Source organism: Miniopterus natalensis, chromosome 2 (genome assembly GCF_054644295.1).
Source record: "Miniopterus natalensis isolate mMinNat1 chromosome 2, mMinNat1.hap1, whole genome shotgun sequence".
In the NCBI taxonomy this organism is placed as follows: Eukaryota; Metazoa; Chordata; class Mammalia; order Chiroptera; family Miniopteridae; genus Miniopterus; species Miniopterus natalensis.
This window is the reverse complement of record NC_142082.1, coordinates 182,215,442-182,238,518: the sequence shown is the minus strand read 5'-3', so window position 1 is coordinate 182,238,518 and position 23,077 is coordinate 182,215,442. Positions and strand designations below refer to the sequence as shown.

Sequence of the window (23,077 nt, the reverse complement as noted above, 5' to 3'; positions counted from 1 at the left end):
ATGCAGAGAAGCATAACCAAACATTGAGCAATGAACTATTGAGTAACATTTTTCAGGAGGACTATTTTTATAAACACTTTTTTGATACACCATTGTAGGCTTCCCAATCCCAACTCTAGGGAAAGGGAAGATAGCATTTAGTGACAACCATCCAGAACCACTGGGCTTTAAAAACTGGTAGAAGTCTGGATCAGTATTTAAATAGTGTCAGACATTTTTATGTCCAAGGTAAGCTCTAGTCAGCATAATTCTAGATTTTATGATCTTAAATACCCTAAGTGATGTGCCCTGACATTTGTATGCTGGGAGATACTGATCCCCTCTGGAGCAGCCAGAGCCCGCTTACCTGTCACCATATCACCAGGACCCCTGGACTCATTTAAGTGTGGCCAAGGAGGGGCACTGCCACCTGGTTGCTCACTTCAGCAGCAGCCTTTGAGGGCATTGTTGCTCATCAAAGACAAGGAAGCCGGGGAGTTACTGGAGCAGTTGGTGTTTCAGGTACCCGAGGTCATGCTGGCCATGGTCGCCATGGGCCTGACGACTGGGCCAGGACTCCTTGCAGGCACCGCTCTCTGCTTCACATACACTGGGTACTTCTGACCTTTGCGGTCAGAGCTATGGGCAGGGTGACTATTCTAAAAATACATGTACATTCTGCAAGTTATAGCTTCATTATCTTGAAATATTGGATGCAAATGATTTCAATTTGATTGGAAATCTACATTATAAGAAATTTCATATTACATTTTGTCTGTGAAAATAAGTTATTAGATTTTTTAAATTTAATATCAATTGTAAATTTTTAAGATTTAATTCAGATACCATAACATTCCCTTTAATATAGACAATTCAGTGGATTTTAGTATATTCACAGAGTTGTGAAGCTACCACCACTAACTCCAGACAGTTTTCATCACCTACAGAAGGGACTTTGTACCTGTCGGCACTCACTCTCCGGACCCCACCCTGGGCCCCTGCGACTACTCATCTGCTTCCTGTCTCTATGGATTTGCCTGTTCTGGACATTTATGGAAGTGGAATCGTACAATATGTACCTCTCGTGTCTGGCTGCTTTCACTAGGCTTAGTGTTTCCAAGGTTCATCCATGCTGTAGTATGTGTAAGTACTTCATTCCCTTTGATGGCTGAATAATATTTCATTGTGTGGATATACCACATTGTTTATATATTCATCAGTTCAATTATAAAATTTTGAATGATCATAAAAATTCAAAGTTCTAAGATTTTTGTCACCTACTTGTGCAAACAAGTTTCCTGTTGATGCTTTTTATGAAAAACTGAAGACATTATTACTAAAAAGTCTGGATCAGGAATTGTGTGTAGGTGTTTCAGCCTGTTATCAAAAAAGTCATGTTCCCAAAAGTCAGTCAGTCATTTATCGACATTTTAAAAATTATTTTTTGGAAGTGTTATACAAATGAAAATTTTTCTATAAAACACTGTATGCTATTTTCTTAGTTATATGATATGTAATGAATCTGTCACCTGTATATATTCCCAAGTTCCCCTAAGTGTATTCCCCTGTGCTGCACAAAAATATCGTGTGTGTGCCGGGGGTGAAAAACGTTGGCAAGCAGGCCTTTGAGCGCCCGGATGTTCACGAGGGCTCCTAGCGAGGAGATGGCTACACATCTACGTGGCTCTCTGAGAAAGTTCACATTTACAACCTCGCACACTGGTCCTACCTCCCCGCAAACACATCCTTTATAAAATGCTCATGGCTATAGTTTAGTCTTCAGTGCTACTGGGGCTGCCTGGAGACCTATGGGTCGGTCCATTTTGTGGAGAGTAAATCATTTTTGTCCCCAGCTTTCTTGAGGTATAATTGACAAAATTTTAAGATATTGTTAAAGGATGTCCCTCATCTAGTCAATTAACACTCTTAGTCAACTCACATAATTATCTTTTCTTTTTGGGAAAACATTTTAAGTTCTACTCTCTTATTAACAAATTTCAATTATCTAATACAGTGTTATCAACTATAGTCACCATGTTATTTATTGCACATTAGGTCCTTGAATCAATCTTTTAATGGGCTGGATCTAACCCACTGGTTTTTTCCCATCTGTGACTAGTAAGGTCATCTCAAGTTTGCGATCATGGTTTTGTGACAGCAGTCAATGAACACTCTGTAAAATAAAATATTTTGTAAATCAAAATGTCCTCAAAGTTAAAGCTGTAAACTCTAGATTTGAAAATAACACACATGTGCCATACACTTTTGTTTTATTATTTATTTTTAAAATGACAGTAACAAATGCTTTTCCCTTGTTGGGGAATGACATAACAATTTTCAGTGGAAAGGACCAGAAAAGTAACAGCGTTTTATCCAAATCGAATGTATATAATTGCACAAAAGTCATACAAAGCATTAAGAAATGCTAACAGAGATTACAGTTCTCTTAGATCCTCATGAGCACACCCCAAGGGGCCTTGATTTCATGGGAACCCCCTATCCGAACAACACTGATGCTCACCCCAAACTCTTCCGTGACACAGAGGCAGAGGTCAGAAGAGCAGCCAGGGGGAACCACGTGCTTCATGATAATGAAATTCTGCTCTAACACTGGGTTTTATGGTGTATTCCCCTCATTTTACTAAGAGCACTGAACACTCTTAGCTTGAAGTTTATTTGCCCAGGCTTAAAACTTAACCCTAAGAGCTTAAATTTAAAAAATTAACCTGCCCACTCGGTGTTGCCCACTCAGTGGTTGAATGTCAGCACATGAACCAAGAGGTCACCGGTTCAATTCCTGGTCAGGGCACACGCCCAGGTTATAGGCTCAATCCCCAGGAGGAGGCAGCTGATCCATGTTTCTCCCTTTGATGTTTCTCTCTCTCTCTCCCTTTCTTTTTAAAGTCAATAAAAACATATTAAAATGAAACAGCTTTAAAATATATATATATATATTTAAATTAATATAAATAAATAAATATATATATATTTAAATTAACCATAAAAACGTCTTCCAAACATGGTCCTTTACGCTGTTACCATCCTGGGCCATCACTTAGTTTCTAATATACTTTAACAAATAAGTTACATTACCATCTTTTACATGCCAGCTGAGGTATGCCAGATAGGGTCTGACTCTGTTTTATTGGTAGCAGTTGTTGGAAACACTGTTACAAAGGACTGAGGTCATAGCTGGACTGATGTGACAGTCACTATGCTTTACTTGGGATCTCTGACATGGCACAGGAGAGGGAGAGGCAGATCTCACGCATCATATTTGCAATCTATTATTAAGAAAGCTGAAGAGGTTATTGATTATGTATGTTTTTAAAAATATAACAAGCCCAATTTTTCTATTTAATTTACTATAATATCTTTATCAGAGGATTTAACTTGTTTCATGGATTTTTATTTTTTTTTAAATCCTCACCCGAGGATATGTTTTTATTGACTTCTAGAGAGGGAGGGAGGGATGGAGGGAGGAGGGGAGGGAGGGGGAGAGAGAAACATCAATGTGAGAAACATTGATCGGTTGCCTCCTGTACGTACCCCGATCGAGGATCAAACCTACTATCTAGGCACGTGCCCTGACTGGGTATAAAACGGAAACCCATTTGTTTGGTGTGCCAGATGATATTCCAACCAAGCCACCTGGCCAGGGCTGCTTTAAGGATCTTAATCTCAATTAAGATATAATGTCTATGTTAGGAGTTTTCTCTTTCTGACCTTATAAAAATTAATGAGAAAATAATAATGCTTAGAAAGAAGACCCACCCAGAGAACTTGGAGTCACCATCAGATGTGCCTTCCTAACTTGGATGTTATGACTATGGGAAGAGAAGAATTTTTACTCCGTAGTCTGCTTCCTGATTATGGGGGAAATGGCAATTCCTGAAATAGACACATAAAAGTACATGGCAGAGGGTGTCTAGATATGCTTTCTTCATTTAGATGGTATTGTTAATGACTCGACCTCATCTATTCAATTCAGGGAGAAAAATTCCAGTGGAACATTTGAAAGATTTTTTAAAATTAAGGTTTTCATTATAGGAGAGCCTGGTCTATAGATGAAGTATTTATTATACTTAGGCATGGGAAATGAGGGGCATTTCTGTGGTGTGGCAAAGAATGGATGAGATGCCTGCACTGTGAGTGATTATCTGGTCACAGATCCTGGATATTTGCTCTGAGATGTTCACTATGTCATCTCGTGGTGGTTCCGATAGCCTGATTCAAGTGTTTAGCTGCGGTGGTTAACCTGGGACCCGAAGGACAATATATCTGGACTGGGGACTAAAAATCACCAGAACTCCACAATGGCCATTCTACCTACTTGCAACACCTGCACAGCTTGATTGGAATCTAACTGGAAGGAGTCTGCTTCACGTCCACGTATGCTGCTACACATACAAGCTGCCTACATTTAGCTAAAACGTTGAAGACCATAGGAGATGACTTTTCGAAAGAAAAGGAGCCTAGCCAGCGTGGCTCAGTGATTGATCCAGGAGATTGAAGTTTGATTCCCATTCAGGGTACATGCTTGGGTTGGGGGCCCAATCCCCACCCCAGTGTGCGTCCAGGAGGCAGCCAATCAATGATGATTCTCTCATCATTGATGTTTCTATCTCTCTTTCCCTCTCCCTTCCTCTCTCTGAAATCAGTAAGAATATAATTTTAAAAAAAAGAAGGAAGGAGGGAAGGAAGAAAAGGAAAGTCCTTATTCCAGGTCTGTAAATGAACAAAGGAAACCCAGTCCAAGGGTTGTTGGGGCGACAGAGGCCCAGGGGTGAGAAGCCTGAGCTGTAGATTTATTTTCAGTTCCCTTCTTTTGGAAAGTAGCACAGGACTGAGAAGTTGGCGGGAGGGCAGGCAGGTAAGTCCAGCTGTGCAGCCATCCATTCCCACAGCTGCTTAGGTAAGGTGAGCAAAGCAAGCATTTGTGGGTGACGCTGTCAGGACCCGATCTGTATCATTTTGGTTTATGACATTATCTTCGTCTCCTGATGAAGTCACTGCCTGTCTGCTTTGGGCTCTGTTCCTTGGGTTTTCCTGTTACAGTGGGCAAACCTCTGTCACATCAGGGAGTGTTAATCCCTTGGCCTGTGCTTCCCTAATACAAATATTTTCTTAAAAACTTTCAAATTTATGCTCCAACAATCAGCATGTTTTAAACATCTTGGGCTCGTACTCAGGTGGGCTCATACCCAGGTTTAAAGGAAGGGGACATACTAGTTCTTAAAGCTTCCCATTTTGACAGAAGCTCCCAAATAAACCATCTGCAATAACCTAGCTGTGCTCACTTTGCAAACTTGTATAAGTGAGTTCTTGTATAACTGTGTCCAATGCTGTGTTGAGAGAGAGATGACTCTTCCAGAGGTAACAGCAGAGAAAGAAAAGGATCTTGGGCTGCTTATAGGCACATGGTGGCACAGGAGTATTTTGTTTTCGTTAGCACTAGAGGAAATCACAGAATAACAGGGATATCTGTGAAAAATGGGTGCCATTCCTCCCACTTTAACTGGGTAAGCAGAGGATCTGCCCTTGGCTAGGGCAGCAGCTTCAAGGGTGTGCTCTGAGGGCCAGTGCATTAGGAATCTATAAAGCAAGCACAGAGTCTGGGGAAGGAATCATCTTTCGACTGAGAACAGATGGATGCAGGTCTGGATCTGCATCAGACACCTATACGCTTTTCTTTCTCTTCCTTGTCCTTCCTTATCAAGAATCTACTTTCTAGGCCCTAGGCAACCACGTGGCAAGAAAGGCTCAAAACTGTTATGTCTGATAGATATTGTTGCTGGAATCTGGATGGCAGCTGAATGGTGGGAGGCAGGACACCAGTGCCCATGAGGGCTCAGTGGCTCCAGTAGATGTGCAAGCTCTAGAATAGGTTGGTACGAGTACAAAGGCACATATTGGCCACACACAATCACTGACGGGTGGCTTTTTGTGTAGGCAGAGACCTTGGTGGTTTGCTCAAAATATAAGCATCACACAAATATGATATTAGCTGGGTCTCAGCAAAAGCACTGAAAGGAAAAGAGCTGGAGAGGAGAGAATTTCTGTACATTTAAATATGTTAACTGGAATGCATGAACATATGTAACAAGATCTACCTCTGTGTTTAAAAATTAAACTTGCCTAGGTCATTAATTCTACAGAATTGATGTAACTAAAGCTGCAGTAACAAACAGTCCAAAAATTCAATTTTTCAGATTTCTAGTTACTTAAAACAAGAGCACACACACAATTACATACATTCATAAAGTTCCCACACTGCCAAGTGAAACGCACATAGATGCACCCGCACAGACAACACTCAGAAAGCTCAGGTGCCCAGGTGCCCCGTGAACCTGAGAGGCACATGGGCTGCAATGAGGGTCAAGAGGACCTGCCGCAGATCTGCTCGATGTCACCAATCTCTTTGGGACAGTCTGCAGAAAGGATGAGAGGGGAGTCCTGCGTCACCACCACGTCATCCTCAATCCGTACCCCAAGACCACGAAGCTTCTCGGGCGCTTCTCTGTCATCCTCTGGGATATAAATGCCTGAGATGCAGGAACGAGAAGGGGCTATTCACAAATGGCAGTAACCAGACGATCTGGGGCATGTAAGTTAACCTCTTTGTGTTACAATCACCTGTAAAACCGGGACCTTAACACTATCTACTTAGAGTCACAGGGATTAAATGAGACAATACAGATAAAGGTACCTGGTACGTAATGGTCAATAAATGCTGGCTGTCATTACTAGAACTATTATTATAGCTATTTTGTATACTAGACTACAGGCTCCATATGGTAATTCTGATTATGATTCTGTCATATTCTAGTGGCGCAAGCAGAGGACTGAAGTTACTTAATCTGTGAGTATGTCAGTATATGCTGGGAACTGATAGATCATATAAATGTGTTCTTTCTCTGCCTAATAGTCCCCTGGAAAAGGGAACTTTGCTAAAATAGACATAAGGTATTTTAAAATATATTTTAAAAACACTTATTTAGAGGTTATTAGCCTGATCAGCCAGAAGCTGCAGAAATACTCAAATAAGCCATAAATGTAACTGATGTACACGATGTAAAGTAAGAAAAACAGGAAGACTTTAATGAACATTTGGAAAATTCTAAGAGCCCAAAGTACCCTTTCTAATCATGAAGCCAGACAGACGTCTTTTCACATTAAAGAAACTGTAAACTTCCTCACCTGTACTCACCGTTGCTGCTCTGTGGCAAAAAGAAAAGATGAGCAAAGGAAGGTGTAGCCAAGTCTAAGGAAGCGCCCATGTACCAACTAGACTGGACTAAGTGGCACGTAAGGCCAGGTAGCAATGTGTGACTGAGTTCAAAGGGTAGTATGAAAGATGTGTCCCAGCTATAATCACTGAATTTAGAGATGAAAACACTTGAAATCTAAGAATGAGATCTGTTTTCATGACAAAATCAGCATCACTATTGAAAAACTGACTCCTGTCATATCAATCTTCACCCTCGCCATGGCCAGCCTTTTTCTGCTGAAATCTGCCCAATGCTGCCCAGCAGGCGTGGCTCAGTTGTTGAGTGTGGATTCCAGTCCCAGTCAAGGCACATGCCAGGGTTGCGGGCTCGAATGCCAGTAGGGGGCGTGCAGGAGGCAGCCGATCAATGACTCTCTCTTATCATTGATGTTTCTCTCTCTTCCCCCCTTCCTCTCTCTGAAATCAATGTTAAAAAAAAAAGAAAAAAAATTTTTTTAAAAAGAAAAAAAGAAATCTGCCCAATGCCTAGCATCACGCAAGCCAGGAACCGTTGCCAGCTTTCTCTGAAGCTTAGGAAAAAGGACTTGGATACTAAGAAGTAGGGCAGTGTGGGCAGTTCAAATCAGTTTACAGTGGAGTTGCAACTAAGAATGTAGTGAGTGTGAAGGTCTTTCTGCAGGAAAGCACTGTGGGCTTCAGTAGTATGAGCAGCCTACCACTACTACCTGGAGACTAGTACAAATTGGCCCTGGCAAAGCAGGGTTAATAAAGATGTACTTCTTATTATCTATTTATAAAGAGTAGTCCCCTTCTATTGTTTACTGGAGAAGTCAAATTAAACAAATTGTGTGATGTTAAATAACAAAGCTCAAGAAAAATCCAAAAATAAAGTTCCCTTCTACACTGGAGTCATTCTCTGCCCCCACTCCTAATTATGTTGGCTCAGGTAAGAATAAATGATGTTTACCTTTCTATCTGACACTACTATTATGTGTCCCAAGGGGTCAGAGGCTGATAATACCTCCCACCTCCTTACCTGGCTCCACTGTGATCACCATGCCGGGCTGTAGTGGGAGGGAACGGGGCATGTCTGGAGTGTCATGGACATCCATCCCGAGGTAATGGCCAACATGGTGAGGGCAGTATTTTCGAGCAGCCTGCAAAAGGTAATTGCCACAGCATTAGAACACTGGCCCCTTAAGGGGAAAACTGGGAATGTATAAATCAGTGAGATATGTGTTAATAGCTCCCCCATGGCTCTGCCACTATGTTTAACTTGTCGTTGGGCTACTGCTTAAGAGAAATGATCAACTGCCACCTTTCGTATGAATTCTGCCAATACATTCTAACTAATCCACATTTCCACTCCCACATACATGCTGACTTGGGTAACCCCAGTAATGATTATGGCAAATGAAAATCTCTTTTCTTAGGGGAGGGAGGGTGATTATGTTAGAATAGCTCTCTTTTCAACATCCACACACCGGTCTCAGGAAGTCTACTCTGCAGACCCTAAGTATCTTATAGCAACTTGTGGAGCAGGCTGAAACATCAAATAACACAGCAATTATTAGGCATTTATTGGCCTTGATATTTCTATCCATTAATTAAAGATTTGCTGGCTTGAGCAAGAGGAATTTATAGCTTCTTTCCTATTGATAAAAGAAACTCTGGCAGCCTAACCTGAGAGATGGGAGATGCCTTAATGGTCTCTTTGGCTTGACCACCCAGCATTTTAATTTAAAGAGGAGGCTTTACATTTTTACTAAACACCATTACGTTTTGGATGCAGATGAAATTCACTAAAGACATGCCCTTGAGGATACTGTTAAAGTCTCAACAACATCACTGAAGTGACAAACACCCTCCCCTTTGACCTCTACCTTTTCAAAATTACCACAAAAGAATTAAGAGTTAATCTCTCCTCTTTTTTGTGTCACTTTCCACCTTGTACGCACCAGACTTCATTTTATGTCTTCTGACTGAACTAGTTATACAGAATGCAATGGACCAGAGTGTGCTGCCACCTTCTGGGAGAAGTAAGTACTGACTCCCTTTGTTGTAATCCCAGTTCAATGGAAGTCCCTTATAAATGGTCACAAAGACCATTTCTAAACTAATTAGCTTTACATAAAAACCGAGCAGCATGTAAGGTGTTCTTGAGAAGTGGAGTCAGAAGAAGTGAGGTACCTTGAAGGCATTATTTTCCTTACTGTTCTTCATGATCCCCAGCTCTTTAAGCTTCTGTCCTATCAGGGTCAGCATCATGCTGTAGATGTTTTCCAAGCTTGTTCCAGGGGAGCAGAGGGTCAGACAATCTCGCTGGATCTCTAGAACAGCTTCGTAGAGTTCTGCCTGAGCTGCTGTAAACCTGCAGACAGGAAAACCAAAGAACATGAATTTGGAATTAACTGATACTGCAGGAAGTTTGTGACAAGAGAAAAATTCTGAGATGTTATAAATCAAATTACAGCGGTTGGAGAGTGAGAGGAAGGGACAGGAATAGTTAACCAGTTAATAGCTCTGTGCCAGCTAACAAAAGACTGCTCATATTTGGATGTATGCTGGAGCTCTGAATCAACCCCCAGGTGCCTATGAGCCAATTCCCAGCCACCACTGCATCCAGCATGTGCATGAATTTCCAGGACTGCTGCCTGTAACCAATCAAAAGTAGTAAATATTTCTTCCTCTAGGCTGCATTCCTATCCTAGAACTGCCTCCCCTTCACCTTTTCCCACCTCCCTTATCCATAGCTAATGTCAAGGTTTTTCAAAACAACTTATGTTATTCTTCCCCAAAACATAATGTGTAAAAGTGCCCATCAACTCTAGAATGGCGAACTTCATGCCCCAGGACCTGATCCTTTGCTGGCTAGCAGTATGGCCCAATAAACCCTTTCTTTAAAAACACAAACAGCCCGGCCAGTGTGGCTCAGCAGCTGAGCATCGACCTAGGATCCAGGAGATCGCGGTTCGATTCCCAGTCAGGGCACCTGCCCAGGTGCCCAGGTTGTGGGCTTGATCCCCAGCCGGGGGTGTGCAGGAGGCAGCCGATCAATGACGACTCTCTCATCATTGATGTTTCTATCCCTCTCTCTGAAATCAATAAGGATATATTTAAAAGAAAACAAACAAGCAAATAAACTTTCCACTGTGGAGTTATGTTTTGTTTAACATTTGCTTCTAAGTTTGATTTAGAGAAATTCCAAGGCAATGATAATGGGGCATTGTAGATATTTAATCAGTACCAACACGTCACTACTCACAGGGCCTTAATCATATCCTAGGTGCTCAACAGGAAGAGCAATAACCTTTCACACTAGGGCAGAAACAGTGCTTCAGACGGTCAGCAGATATACATGAGGTGAGGCTAGAGGGTGCACCCAGCCATGAATGCAGACAGAGGGCCAGACCAGGTCCCTCTTGGTCCTTTCCATTTTTACCATTAAAAAAAAAAAAAAGCTTAGGGATCCACTTCTTATGGGCAAAGCAGATGTCATGGGATAAACTAGTCGATACTTTGATTACTAGTAAGTTACTAGTTTCTAGGTATCCTTAGAATAATAATTTCTTTAGCAACCATGGGGAAATAAGGAGAAAAAAATTAAACTGGGGTGGTATATGATATGTATTTTCATGCACTGTTGATGGGAGTGTAAATGAGTACAGCCAATTAAATCAAAGGCCTTCAAAGATGCTCATAAAAGCTGAGCTTGTACTTCTGCTCTAAGAGTCCATCCTAAGAAAACATTTGAAATTTTTAAAAAGCTGAATGTACAAAAATGTTCCCTGTTAAGTTTTTTATAATTATGATAGAATCTAAATGTCCCCTAATAGAATATTTAAGTATAACAATACAATGGTATAATGAACACCTACATAACCCAACTCCCAGGCTCAGCCACTATCAATATTGTTATGTCTGTACCCATACTCCACGCCACAGTACTAGTAAATATTTTTAAAGTTTTTTTAAATGTAAATTTTACATACAGTAGAATGCAGAAACCTGAGCCATGCAATTCTGACTGATCCTGATGAAGCTGGGGACACTGAACCCTTAATTCTGCTGAGTCTTCTTTGCCGGTAGAAGCAGCCCTTCTACCACCATCTGAGATTAATCCAGTTTTGACTGAGAACCAACAGGTATCTCTCCTTTGGTAGTTGCCTTGGTACTTGCCTCTGGACTTTTAACTAGACTGTACTCCTAGCAGGTTCCAAAAGGTTAGGTACAAAGTGTAACTCACATGGAGGTGCATGGCAATCCAAAAAGAACTGCATGATTCCCTATTTATACAGGCAAAAACCTGAGGATTATGTGTGGAAATGGACAGGAATGTGTAGGATAATGGTGGGAGGAACATAAAGTTGGATCAGGCCAAATTTATTGATATGGGTCCACTAAGCAGATTCTGGATTCAATGTTACAGCTCAAGGGGTCAAAAAGGCTCTAAAGTTTGTTTGGTTGGTTGGCTGAAACATGGGCCATAGGTATCCTATACTAAATGAATTCAAACTAGAACTGCCTTGCTATACTGGAGAAAGAATTCTGCCTTAAGACTGCAACATCAACTTTTATGTTTCCAGCCTGACCTACAAATGTGTGAGTCAATTTCTTAAAGAAATCAATCATTATCAATCAATCAATCTACCAACCTACATACATATACACACATATACAGTATACACATATATGTATGTGTGGATATGTAGGTTTTTCTAGGTGCCTGATCCTGTGATATGATGAATAAAACAGTCTTAAAAAATAATCAAGAGCTTTGCAAAGGCAGTTAACCTGAGCTAGAGGGGACCTGTTTATCTCTTTAACCATTTATCCCAAATATAACCATACTCCAAAGAAGCCGTGGGATCTGTAGAAGACTTACCTGCCATTGACAGGCCAGGTACGGGTGATGTCACTCACATAGCAAGAAAATTCACAACCTCCATCCAGCAGCACCATTTCCCCATCCTGGAAAAAGCAAGATAGGTCAAAGTCGGTGACCTCTGGATTGTCAGTTGTTTCTTCTTTTAATTTAAACTCTTTGTGCCTTTCATGTTATAAGTGTTTTTAAAAAGCTCTAATTTAAAGGAGACTAATCGTCTCTGGTTCCTTCTAATAAGAAACAGCATCTAAATTTTTCAAATGAATTCACATTGGCTTAAGATGGGTGCCACTGCACCCTGGCCAGGTAGCTCAGCTGGGTGGAGTGTCATCCGGATACGCCAAGGTTGCGGGTCTGATCCCTGGTCAGCACACATACGAAAATCAACCAATGGTTCATCAATAAGTGGAACAAGGGGATGCTTCTCTCTCTCTCCCTTCCTTGCTCTCTCTAAAAATCAACAAATTAAAAAAAAATTTTTTTTAATTAAAAAAAGAAAAGAAAGGTGCCATTGCATATTGGGTTTGAATTACTAGGTATAAACACCAGCACATCATGATCGTTCGCATCATCACTATCACTATTAATCAACAGAATCCTAGATGAGGGTTTTATCTAGGACCTTATTCAAATACAATTACTGCTCTTAACCATTTAACTTTGGAATATCACTTCTCTTCCTGCTCCCCATCAAAATGCACGTGGGGGAGGAAGAAAACTTTGGGTCTATCTCTATCTTAATACTTGTCATGCTATACTGAAATTATATACTTACGACCTTGAAGGCGGGGCATATCTTATTCATATCTAAATAAGCACAAAACTTGGCACGCGGTAATGATCAAGTGAGTGCATATATAGTAACAGTAACTCTGAAGAAAACATGTGGTGTTTGTTTCTGGCAAAATGATAGAATAAATTTCCCGTTAGAAAATAACTAATGTTATCATGCACTTATGAGTTAAAAATATAGCATATATAAGTTTATATCGTTCATAAGCAAGCAGAACTAATTAATATTGTTTATCATGTATATGTAATACAAGCATTAAAAAAAAATCAAGGGAATGACAAACAAAAAATGTAGGATACCGTTAGTGACCTGTGGGAGGGAGGTAGCAGGACGGCAGAGCATAGGGTACACAGGTAGATACACATATTGGTAATGTGCTAATTCTTTTTTTAAAGATATTTTAAAAAATTGATATTGAGAGACAGAGGAGGGGGGGGGAGAGAAAAGTCGATGTGAGAGGGAAACGCCGGCTGCTGCCTCGCGCGCGGCCCGCCGGGGACCGGGCCCGCCCTCCGCAGGCGCCTGGGCCGGGAATCCAGCCGCAGCCTGTCGGCGCCCCGCGCCCCGCAGCCGGGAGCCGCGGGCCAGGGCGGTGCTCGCCTCGAGGAGAGCCACTGGTTCAAGGGGAGCCATTCCAAAATGTGCTGCGTAACTTACATGCTTGCTCCTTTTAGCCTTTGGAACTTAATACTAAAATAGCTCATTAAAAGTGGACTTCATAAAGGAATGCATAATTCTTTACAATTCTTTCCGTGTACAGTCACTTGGGGAGCAAACCTAGCAGATAAACTCCCTCACGCAGGCGACGAGCGGAGGCCTGGGGGCCCGCTGCCCCCCACGCCCCGCCGCCTAACTTTTCAGCGTTTACGTCCCTCACCTACGGAACAGGCATCTTAATAACGGCGCCTGCCTCCTGGCGCTAACGTGAGGGTCAAGTGAGGTAACGTCGGCAGAAGCACCCGAGAGGCCACAAAGCCCTAACGTCCCGCAGACGCCTCCCCCGGCCCGGGCACCTTGATGAGCTGGTTGTTCTTCACGTAGTGCAGCGTGTTGGCCCGGCTGCCTCCCGCGACCACCGGCGGGTAGGCCAGGATGTCCGCGCCCCGCGCCCGGCACTCAAATTCAAACTGCAAAGAGCGGCAGAGCGTCACTGGGAGCCCGGCTGAGGCCGTCCCGCGCCCCGCCAGCTCCCGGCAGCCCCTCCGCGGGGGGCGCGCCCCGGGCAGCCCCGGAAACGGCCGCCGCCAGGACCCTGCGGCGCTGCCGGGACTTCAGCCACGGCCCAGTCGGTCCCTCAGTGCTGTCATTAGGCCTGCTCCCTTCCTCCGAGTACTCTACATTCCCCAGGATTTTCAAATCAAGTCCAGAGGTGGGCACAGAAAACCTACGATCAAGGCTGAGGAAAGAGACAGTCACGTCAAGTTAGTTCATTCTCATTTAGATAAACGCCGGAGGTGGCCTGCATTTCTAACAAGAGCTCTAACTAGTATCGGCCTTTCCAAGGGCTACCAGCCTGCACGCTCTGGAGAATTAAAAAGCGACGCTAGGCAAGTGGTAAGTCCTAGGAACTTCACTCCCAGGACGGAGCCCGCGGCGGGCAGCCACCCGCCGCCCTCCCGGCTCGGCCTCCTGCTCCTTCCCGCGTCCTGAGGTGGTAGGGCCTCCCCGTCACGCTCGCGCAAGCCCTTCAGTGGTTCCACTCGGCGCCTTTCCTCACTTACCTGTAACTCTGCGGACCTTAGGCTCGGCTAGTAAGTTCCCAGTGACATTTAAGAACCAAATCCTCTCCACTGACTCCAGCGGCGGCACCCCCGCCCGCCCCGCCGTCCCGCTCACCTTCGCGTACAGGAAGCTCTCCCCCACCGGCGCCTTGCTGGCAAACATGGTCTCCACGAAGGCCTGCGGGGAGAGCGGAGCGTGAGGCGCAGGCTCGTCTGAAGGGCGTGCTCACTCAAACGCCCACAGTACCCGTTAGACGGAAGGGCACCTTTCCCCTCAACTTTGCCAACCTGAGTTGTGACTTTGGGGGCATGATAATACAGACTTCCGAAGGGGAACGTGTTGCTTTCAGAAATATTGACTGATGACATTGTCAGTGGACGTGTTATCGGAGAAAAAGGTCCCTCGTCTTTCCCCGTTGCTTGGAGGCCCCCATGAGAGGATGCGATACAATAAAAAGCTTTATTACCGTGAAATTACATCCCTGGGTTTCCAAAGTCCCATTTCCCTTAGTCCAGCTGTAAAAGACGTGTAGTTAGGGGGTCAGTAAAGCTAGAAGCAAAGCCAGTGTCCAGAGTTTCCCTGCCATGTCGGAGCTGGGTCCAGTTCAGCACCAGGCACCCATTAGTCCACTGCGTGGGGGGGCCCGCGTGGCCGTGGGCCACACGGGAGAAGGCCAGGAAGCCAAGCGTGAGCCATGAGCCAGGCATGCCAAGAGAAACCAAGAGAGCTTCTTTGTTTAGTGGATTACATATCCCAAATTCCTGTGCTTTGCAGTGGCCACGCCCTATGCTCCCAGGGGGGCCTGACAGGCAAGCACCTTCCCCCTCATCGCAACTTCACTGGGCATGCTTCTATCTTCCCTGTGTGGTCCCCTTCCCCAGTGTTTTGTAGGGAACATGCTTATAATGCCTGGCCTTCCCTTTGTTCCTTTCCTATTATTAATAACTAGCTAGTTACAGTGGCATCAGGAGGGCACCCAACCTTCCCAGTCAGAATATATATTGTATGCTAGAATAAGCTACATGGAAACACATTTGTCATTCGTGTAACAAAATACTTCAGTAAATTATGAATTCACAGTCCAGTCTACAGTAGGGTTTCCCAAGCTCAGCACTAGCAGCATTTTGGCTTAGATAATTCTTTGTTGTGGGGGCTGTCCTATTTAATGCAGGATACCAGTAGCACTCCTTGGTGACAATTAGTTATTGCCAAATGTCCTGTGGCAATTAATTCTCTGTGATAACCACATTATATGTGTGTGTGTGTTTATATTTTTATAAACGTACCTGTTTATAATTCACTATGGTATCTTGTTCCAAATAGGATTTTCATTAGCTTACGCAGACATCTGTGGTTCCTGATCCAGGAGAGAAAATGCATCCTGCCCAGCTCTTACTGAGGGAAGACAACAGTAGCCTGCACCTGGCTTCTCTGGCCGCTGGCTGTGAGACAACCATTGGCTGTGGCAGGTATTCTTACTTTAATGCTGTACCCTTTTCTTGTAATTGTGGATTTGTAAGCATTGTCACATTGGGTCCTATGAGTCTTCTTTAACCACTGAACTGTTTAACTGCCACTATTATTGCATTTATTGTAAGGGAAGGAAATAAAAATTAATTTATGTTGTTCCAAGGAGAAACAACTATGATCATGGGTAGAAAATACAAGAAGGCAGATTTACTTTGCCTTGCAAGGTACTGAGCAAGTCTCTAGACGTGTTCACTAAACATCAAAGTTGAAGCTAAATGTTCACCTGCCGTGAAATTACTACATTACGTACACAACCTTAAGGTGCCCACTGAACCCTAAGAGCTTAGATTTTTTTCATTTGAAAACAACCTTTTCAGTAGGAATCACACCTGTGACGTCAGCTTCCCAGCAATCTGCATTCGTTCAATTTCAGCAGGAGATTTGATGAGCCGGAGGCGCTGGACCAGCTGCTGGACAGCCCGCACCTTGTTCTTGCTCTTGGTTTTGACGTCAGTCAGGCGCTGCATGTAGTCCGAGTGAAGCTGTGCGTGAGCGGGCCTCATCCAGTCATACCACAGTGTATTTGTCTCAGCTTAAAATGAGATGCCAAAACATCAATTTAAAATAAAACTAACAGCAGCAACAACAAATACCAACTGTCATAATGACTTAAACAGGAGTCAAAACTATAAAACATGCAGTGTGACTCTTAAAGGGTTGAGCCTGAACTCTGTCAGGGCTGAAGTAATTGAAGGGTTTGATTCTAAATCATGGAAAGGTCATTCCCTGAAAATGGCAAGATATTCTGAGACCAAAGAGACAGCTTTTCTGCCCCAATACAAAACTTTGGAACTACACAGATGGAACTAAAAACCCTTATTCAAGCTTTGATTTTATCTATTACTTACTAACTGTTAAAGAACCACTATTGAGCTCGAGGCATTGCTGAATAACTGAACAGAAAGGACAGAAAAAAATGTATTTACACCATGACTTTAGGTTAAAAGCATTCCATCCCTCAGAACTGGAGAAAGGATGTTCTCAGGGGCAATTATTCACGGCTATAGAAACGTCTCAGTTGATAATATGTGCTAATCCACTCTTATCCAGGAAAGCTTTCCTTTCTCTCTGCTATGTATTCTCATTACATACAAGTACTGTTCACCTTTTAACTATAGAGACCCAAGGAAATGGCCTATAACTGGCCTGAAATATAAAATCATTATGAAAATGATTTCCGCTTACACCAAGTCTCCATTTCCTTTCATTTTTTCTTATTTATTTTCTTAAATTGAATTTATTGGGGTGACATTGGTTAATATAATTATATAAATTTCAGGTATACAATTCTACAATACCTTTTTTTTTTCCTGACAGTAGCCAATGAACAGCATTCCCAAACTACGTCTGAAGGGTTGTATGTTTTGTTGTTTTTTAAAAATATTTTTAATTGATTTTTAGAGAAAAGAGAGGGAGGGAGAAGGAGAGAGATACAGAGAGAGAGAAACATTGATGTGAGAGGGAAACATCAATCAGCAGCCTCCTGCACGCCCCCTACTGGGGATCGAACCAAAACCCTTTCAGTGTACAGGACGATGCTCAACCAACTAAGCCATACCAGCCAGGGCAAGGGACAAAGTAATTTGGAACATGACAGCCAGCAACTAGTTCAAGAAAAAGAAAAGCTAAAAAATGATTCTGTGCTCCACGTTCATGAAGACTTCGAAGATTATGAAAGTTCCACTAGCTTAGCTGGGTAATTATCTCTACAGAATTCAAACATATTAGAACAGGTATATTTAAGCAAATATTTTCTTTCCATGGAGTCTTTGTAGGAAAAAAGTCCAGTAAATTCCATGATGGTTGGAAACAATTTTGAAATTCTGTTTTAGAAACTGACTTCAGAAGTTATATATAAATCACACAAGAGAAATCAGACTAAAATTTTACAATCCTTGCCCCAGCCAGTGTGGCTCAGTTGGCTGAGCGTTGTTCCATGCACCAAAAGGTTGCCAGTTCAATTCTCGGTTAGGGCACATGCTTGGGTTTCAGCTCAATACCCTATAGGGGGTGTGCAGGAGGCAGTGATCTGTGTTTCGCTCTCACACTGATGTTCCTCTCTTTCTCCCTTCCTCTCTCTCTCTTTCAAAAAAAAAAAGAAATCTTTAAAATTTTACAGCCTGGCCAGGTATGGCTCAGTGGTTGAGCATGGACCTAGGATCCAGGAGGCCGAGGTTCGATTCCCAATCAGGGCACATGCCCAGGTTGTGGGCTTGATCCCCAGTTGGAGGCATGTAGGAGGCAGCCAATCAATGACGACTCTCTCATCACTGATGTTTCTCTCTCTCTTCCTCTCCCTTCCTCTCTCTGAAAATCAATAAAGATACATTTTAAAAAATTTAAAAAAAAAATTTTTACAATCCTACATTATTTTGTCTAAAATTAGTATTTTCCAACTTGATCATCTATCTTATTTAACACATTTGGCTCTAAGTGACTTTTGGATACTTTAAAAATGCTTCTAGAGCTACAGATTTACAAGAATCACTAAGGAAAGTTTATATGGTAGTATAAGTTCTGCAAAGTTCCAGAAAAGGAATCCCAAAACATTCTGAATGATCATAATTTCACCAGAATGTAGAGAAAATGACTATTTTGAAGGATATGAACTGTGAATAGAAATCACCTAAGAATCTTATTCAAATGTAGATTCCGATTTAGTCGGTATGGAGTGGGGGCCTAAGACTTTACATTTCCAATATCTACTATGCATTTGTAATTCTAATATGCATCACCAGGTGATTCTGATGCTGGTGATGCATGGATCATTCTTTGAGAATACTGCCTCCTTTTGAAGAGTTGGCAAAAGCAGTAAGAGGCAGGGGTCAAAGGTCAAGAGACTGGTCAGTAATCTTGAAGAGTGGCCATGCCCATCCTCTACTTTAGAAGGAAATTCACTCTCTATGATTTCAAACTAGGACAGTTAACAGTTTATGTGAAGGAATAATCTAATAAGATTTAGCAAATGAATAAATGAAGTCTTTAAAGTAGCCCAGTCTTGTGGAAAAAACCTGATGTTCCTTTCTTGGTGCTTAAGGGAAACACTGCTATGGATAATCACTTTAGGACACGAAGAATTTTGTCTAAACAGGCAAGGAAGGTCTTAATCCCGATCTGGCCTATGATTTGACTTCTGTTCCCATTTGTTACCTTTCAGTTTGGATGCTAGATGTTGAAATTCATCCAGCGTATAGGCTTCGTCCACACCAGTTAGAGCTATTGCTCCATCAGGGCCAGATCGTGGGCCATCCCAAAGTTCTCGACTGGGGTCTCTCCGAGGCACAAAAAGCATGGCCTTGTGTGCTGGTAACTGCTTGCCAGGCAGGCTTTGAAGGACCAGAATGCTATCGGGCTCTTGGAATCCACACAGGTACAGGAAATTGTTGTCTTGATGGAAAGTATAGGGGATGTCATTGCTCATGTAGTATGTAGGGTTGGACAGCAAAACCACTGTCTGATCTGTCCCACTCTGGCCTTGTGCTTCCTTGTGGATCAGAGACATTAATTTGTGTCTGCGAAGTGCATATTCCACCTGGGATAGTCCTGGAGTCACCTCCCCTGGAAATGACAAACAACAGTGATGCTTTGCTTTTCTATAGTGCCAATGTATGTAAGGTAGTTTAATATTAGATGAAGACACCCAAGCTCATTTCTTCAATTTATGCCAGATTTCTTCATGGCACATGGAGAATTATGGAGATAACCCGGGTTTAAAAGTTCTGTTCTATTGTAAAAATTTGAAGGGAAAAAAAAAAGTTAAACATAGTTCTGCCTGAAAACTGAGATCATGATGTCTTTAGATCTCTTCCAGCTCTTTGGTTCATTCGCATAGTCATTCAATCAAATACTTATTGAGCATTATTAAGTAGAAGACATTGTCAGGCCCTTAAGTTTCAATATATAAGGTGAAGAGAAGGTCACATTATGTTCCCCAAAAGAACATAAGCTTCATGAGGACATAGATTTTTGTCTGTTTGTTCAATGTTATAGTCCCAACAGCTAGAATAACAACTGGAATATAGTGGGCATTTGATAAATATTTGTTAAATAATCTACAGGTTTTTAAAATTTTTTATTTGATTTGAGAGGCAATTCCACTCCAAGATCTTAGGCTCAACACATGTTTGGTTTTAGACTCTACTTATCTAAAAGGCTTTCCTGATTAGCCCAAATCACATTGATTTGTCCCTTTGAATTTTTTTAAAGTTAACTATTTCATGTCACACCTATAGCTGTATATAAATATAATCCTATCATACTAAACTCTTTGAATAGTTAAACATTTCCTCCCTTTGCCTTCATTGCTTGACTCCATACTAAACTCTTTGAATAGTTAAACATTTCCTCCCTTTGCCTTCATTGCTTGACTCCACTCCCTTTCCTCCTCCATCAGCACCACACCCACGTCTGTCATCTTGTATGCATGCTTTCCTGTTTTCTTAACACTCATAAAATCATACACACATATACCATATACCTGCAGTTATGGATAGTTTTGGATACTAGTGTTTTACAAAAATGGGGTCCTATACACTCTTTTCTGTATCTTGCTATTCTAACACAATAATCATGGAAATCCCTCCCACCAAGTCATCTGGCACAGCTTCAATTCATTCTACTTAATGTCTTCATAATATTTCTTGGAGTGATGCATCGTAACTTACTGAGCCATTTCCTTACAGGTGGGCACGCATATTGTTTTCAGTTTTTTGCTGCTATAATAAACATCTTTGTACTTATTTATTTTTAATCTCACCTGAGGATATTTTTTCCATTGCTTTTCAGAGAGAGTGGAAGGGGGAAAGACAGAGAGAGAGAGAGAGAGAGAGAGAGAGAGAGAAAGACACACACACACACACACACACACACACACACACAGACACCGATTGGTTGACTCCCACTCACACCCCCGACTGGGGCCAGGGATTGAGCCTGCAACCCAGGTACATGCCCTTGGATGGACTCACACCCGTGACCCTTCAGTCCACGAGATGATCTAACCACTGAGCAAACCGGCAAGGCCAAAATCTTTGTACTTATATCCTGGTACTTTAAGTCCTATATACTGGTGCTTTTATTTCTATGGGATAGTCCCAGGAAAGAAATTGTTGGGTCAAAGACCTTTGATTTTTCTTAGTACTCATGTTCAGTTCATGCAACTCAGTTGTTTAATGAATGAAAATACTTTTGTTTTTCCTATGTATAGATTACCTTTCCAGCAAATTCTGTAGTTTGCATTCCACTAAGAAAGTGTTAATTTTTAATTTAACTTTTATGTATCTGTAATATAAAAAACTTACGTTTTTATTGATGAAGTTGGTAAGAAATAAAAGAGAGAAATAAGAGATGGCCTTATTGGCCAGTTTGAATCAGGCAAAACAACAGAGCTGGGCCTGGAAGAGCTCACCTCACATTTCTTTTGGGATTGAGCTGGCTAAGAGTCCCCTAGGGCTTTTGGGCAGAATACTGAGCCTTGTCCCAGAGCCAAAGAACAGTTTAACTATTTATCCCTCTGATAATGATTCATGTTAAATCTGCCACAGTTACCCAACACTGGAAATTTCCCAACTGACTCAAGCAGTAAATACTCTTATAGAAGCAGAGGCTGGTTCTAACTGGTGGGCTATCTGGCATTTCTTTTTTACTTTTTTATTTTCTCCTTTTTCTGTGCTTTGCTTTGTAATAAAGTCCATGTAATAAAACTAAATAAAAAAATCAATGCATTTTGTGTTTTTCTTTTAATTTTGGAAGGCAAGAAAATTCACAATTTTAATGACCTTAATTAATCTATATTATCTCTCATTTTCATTAACAGCAGAGTATGCATTTATAAGTTAGAAAGTAATTTTTGAAAAGAGATATAATTAGCCCTGGCTGGGTAGTTCAGTTGGTTAGAATGTCATCCTGATACATCAAGGTTGTGGGTTTGATCCCCGGTGAGGGCACATACCAGAATCAACCAATGATGCATCAAGTGGGCAACAAACTGACATTTCTCATTCTTTCTCCATTCTTCTCTCTCTCTCAAATCAGTAAATAAAAAATTAAAATTAAATAAATCAAAGCAGGATTAGAAAACCATCTTTCCTACCCTTCAAAGCATTCCTCTCTTTGCTGGATCTAATTTCATAAATTGAATATTTGAGAAATATTTAAAACACTGGCTACATTTTCCCACACTTCCTAATTATCAACACTATGGGGTGGGTCATTAACTAAATGCTTTCAAGCTTCTGAAATACCAAAGTGACAAAGAAAAATTACTATGGTCATAACAGAAAAATTATCCAAGGAAAAATACACCTTCCCTTATCATTTCAAGAAGGGGGGGAAAAAGATGATAAAGTGATGAACTTTAACCCTAGAGGTAAACCTGGCAGTTGTTATGGCCTTTGATCACAGAACCAACCATTACAGAAAACCTCCGCTGAATTTCACCTGAGAAAACTGTGTCTGATAGACATTCTGGCAACTTGGTCAAACTGTAAAGTATTAAGAAACAAAGTTAGTATTCTCTCATGTGGAACCAATTAAGGGCTGAGGGGCCATTCTAACAAGCTTACTCAGGCAATCGAATGCCTAGTTGTCACGAGCTGGACTGTGTAAACAGCAAAGCCTCACAGTCAATTCTGAGATTCTGCAGCCAGGAAGAAAAGCTCTCGCTGGACATTTAAGGATTGGGCCTAGAAAGAGAATAAGAAAAACATTCTTCGTATTTAAAAGCCATGTAGAAAGGCCAGAGAGGAAAACTATGAAGACTGAAAATGGGCAGACAGATGCAGGTCTTTGGTACAATCTAGGTATGTGTTTTAATTATTTCCTGAAATTAACTAGATTAGGATTTGAACATGGTCTGATTCTGAAGCAGCATTGTTGAAAATAATTCTGTTTAATATTAGGCAGTTTTTATTGTATATAAGGAAGTAGTTCATAAACT

At 41.8% G+C, this 23,077-nt stretch overlaps 1 protein-coding gene across 1 annotated transcript in view; it reads right to left on the bottom strand.

Moving 5' to 3' along the window:
• Positions 1–3,464: 3,464 nt before the first annotated feature.
• XPNPEP3 (X-prolyl aminopeptidase 3) overlaps positions 3,465–23,077 on the bottom strand; it is a 33,386-nt gene continuing 13,773 nt past the window's right edge. Inside the window, exons 3-10 of the mRNA XM_016205315.2 lie at positions 19,291–19,698; positions 16,470–16,672; positions 14,725–14,787; positions 13,902–14,015; positions 12,096–12,181; positions 9,401–9,581; positions 8,247–8,367; positions 3,465–6,524 (exon numbers count right to left, since the gene is read on the bottom strand). Of these exons, the coding sequence (XP_016060801.2) occupies positions 6,358–6,524; positions 8,247–8,367; positions 9,401–9,581; positions 12,096–12,181; positions 13,902–14,015; positions 14,725–14,787; positions 16,470–16,672; positions 19,291–19,698 (1,343 nt within the window). The 3' untranslated portion in view covers positions 3,465–6,357. The remainder of the gene's footprint in view (positions 6,525–8,246; positions 8,368–9,400; positions 9,582–12,095; positions 12,182–13,901; positions 14,016–14,724; positions 14,788–16,469; positions 16,673–19,290; positions 19,699–23,077) is intronic.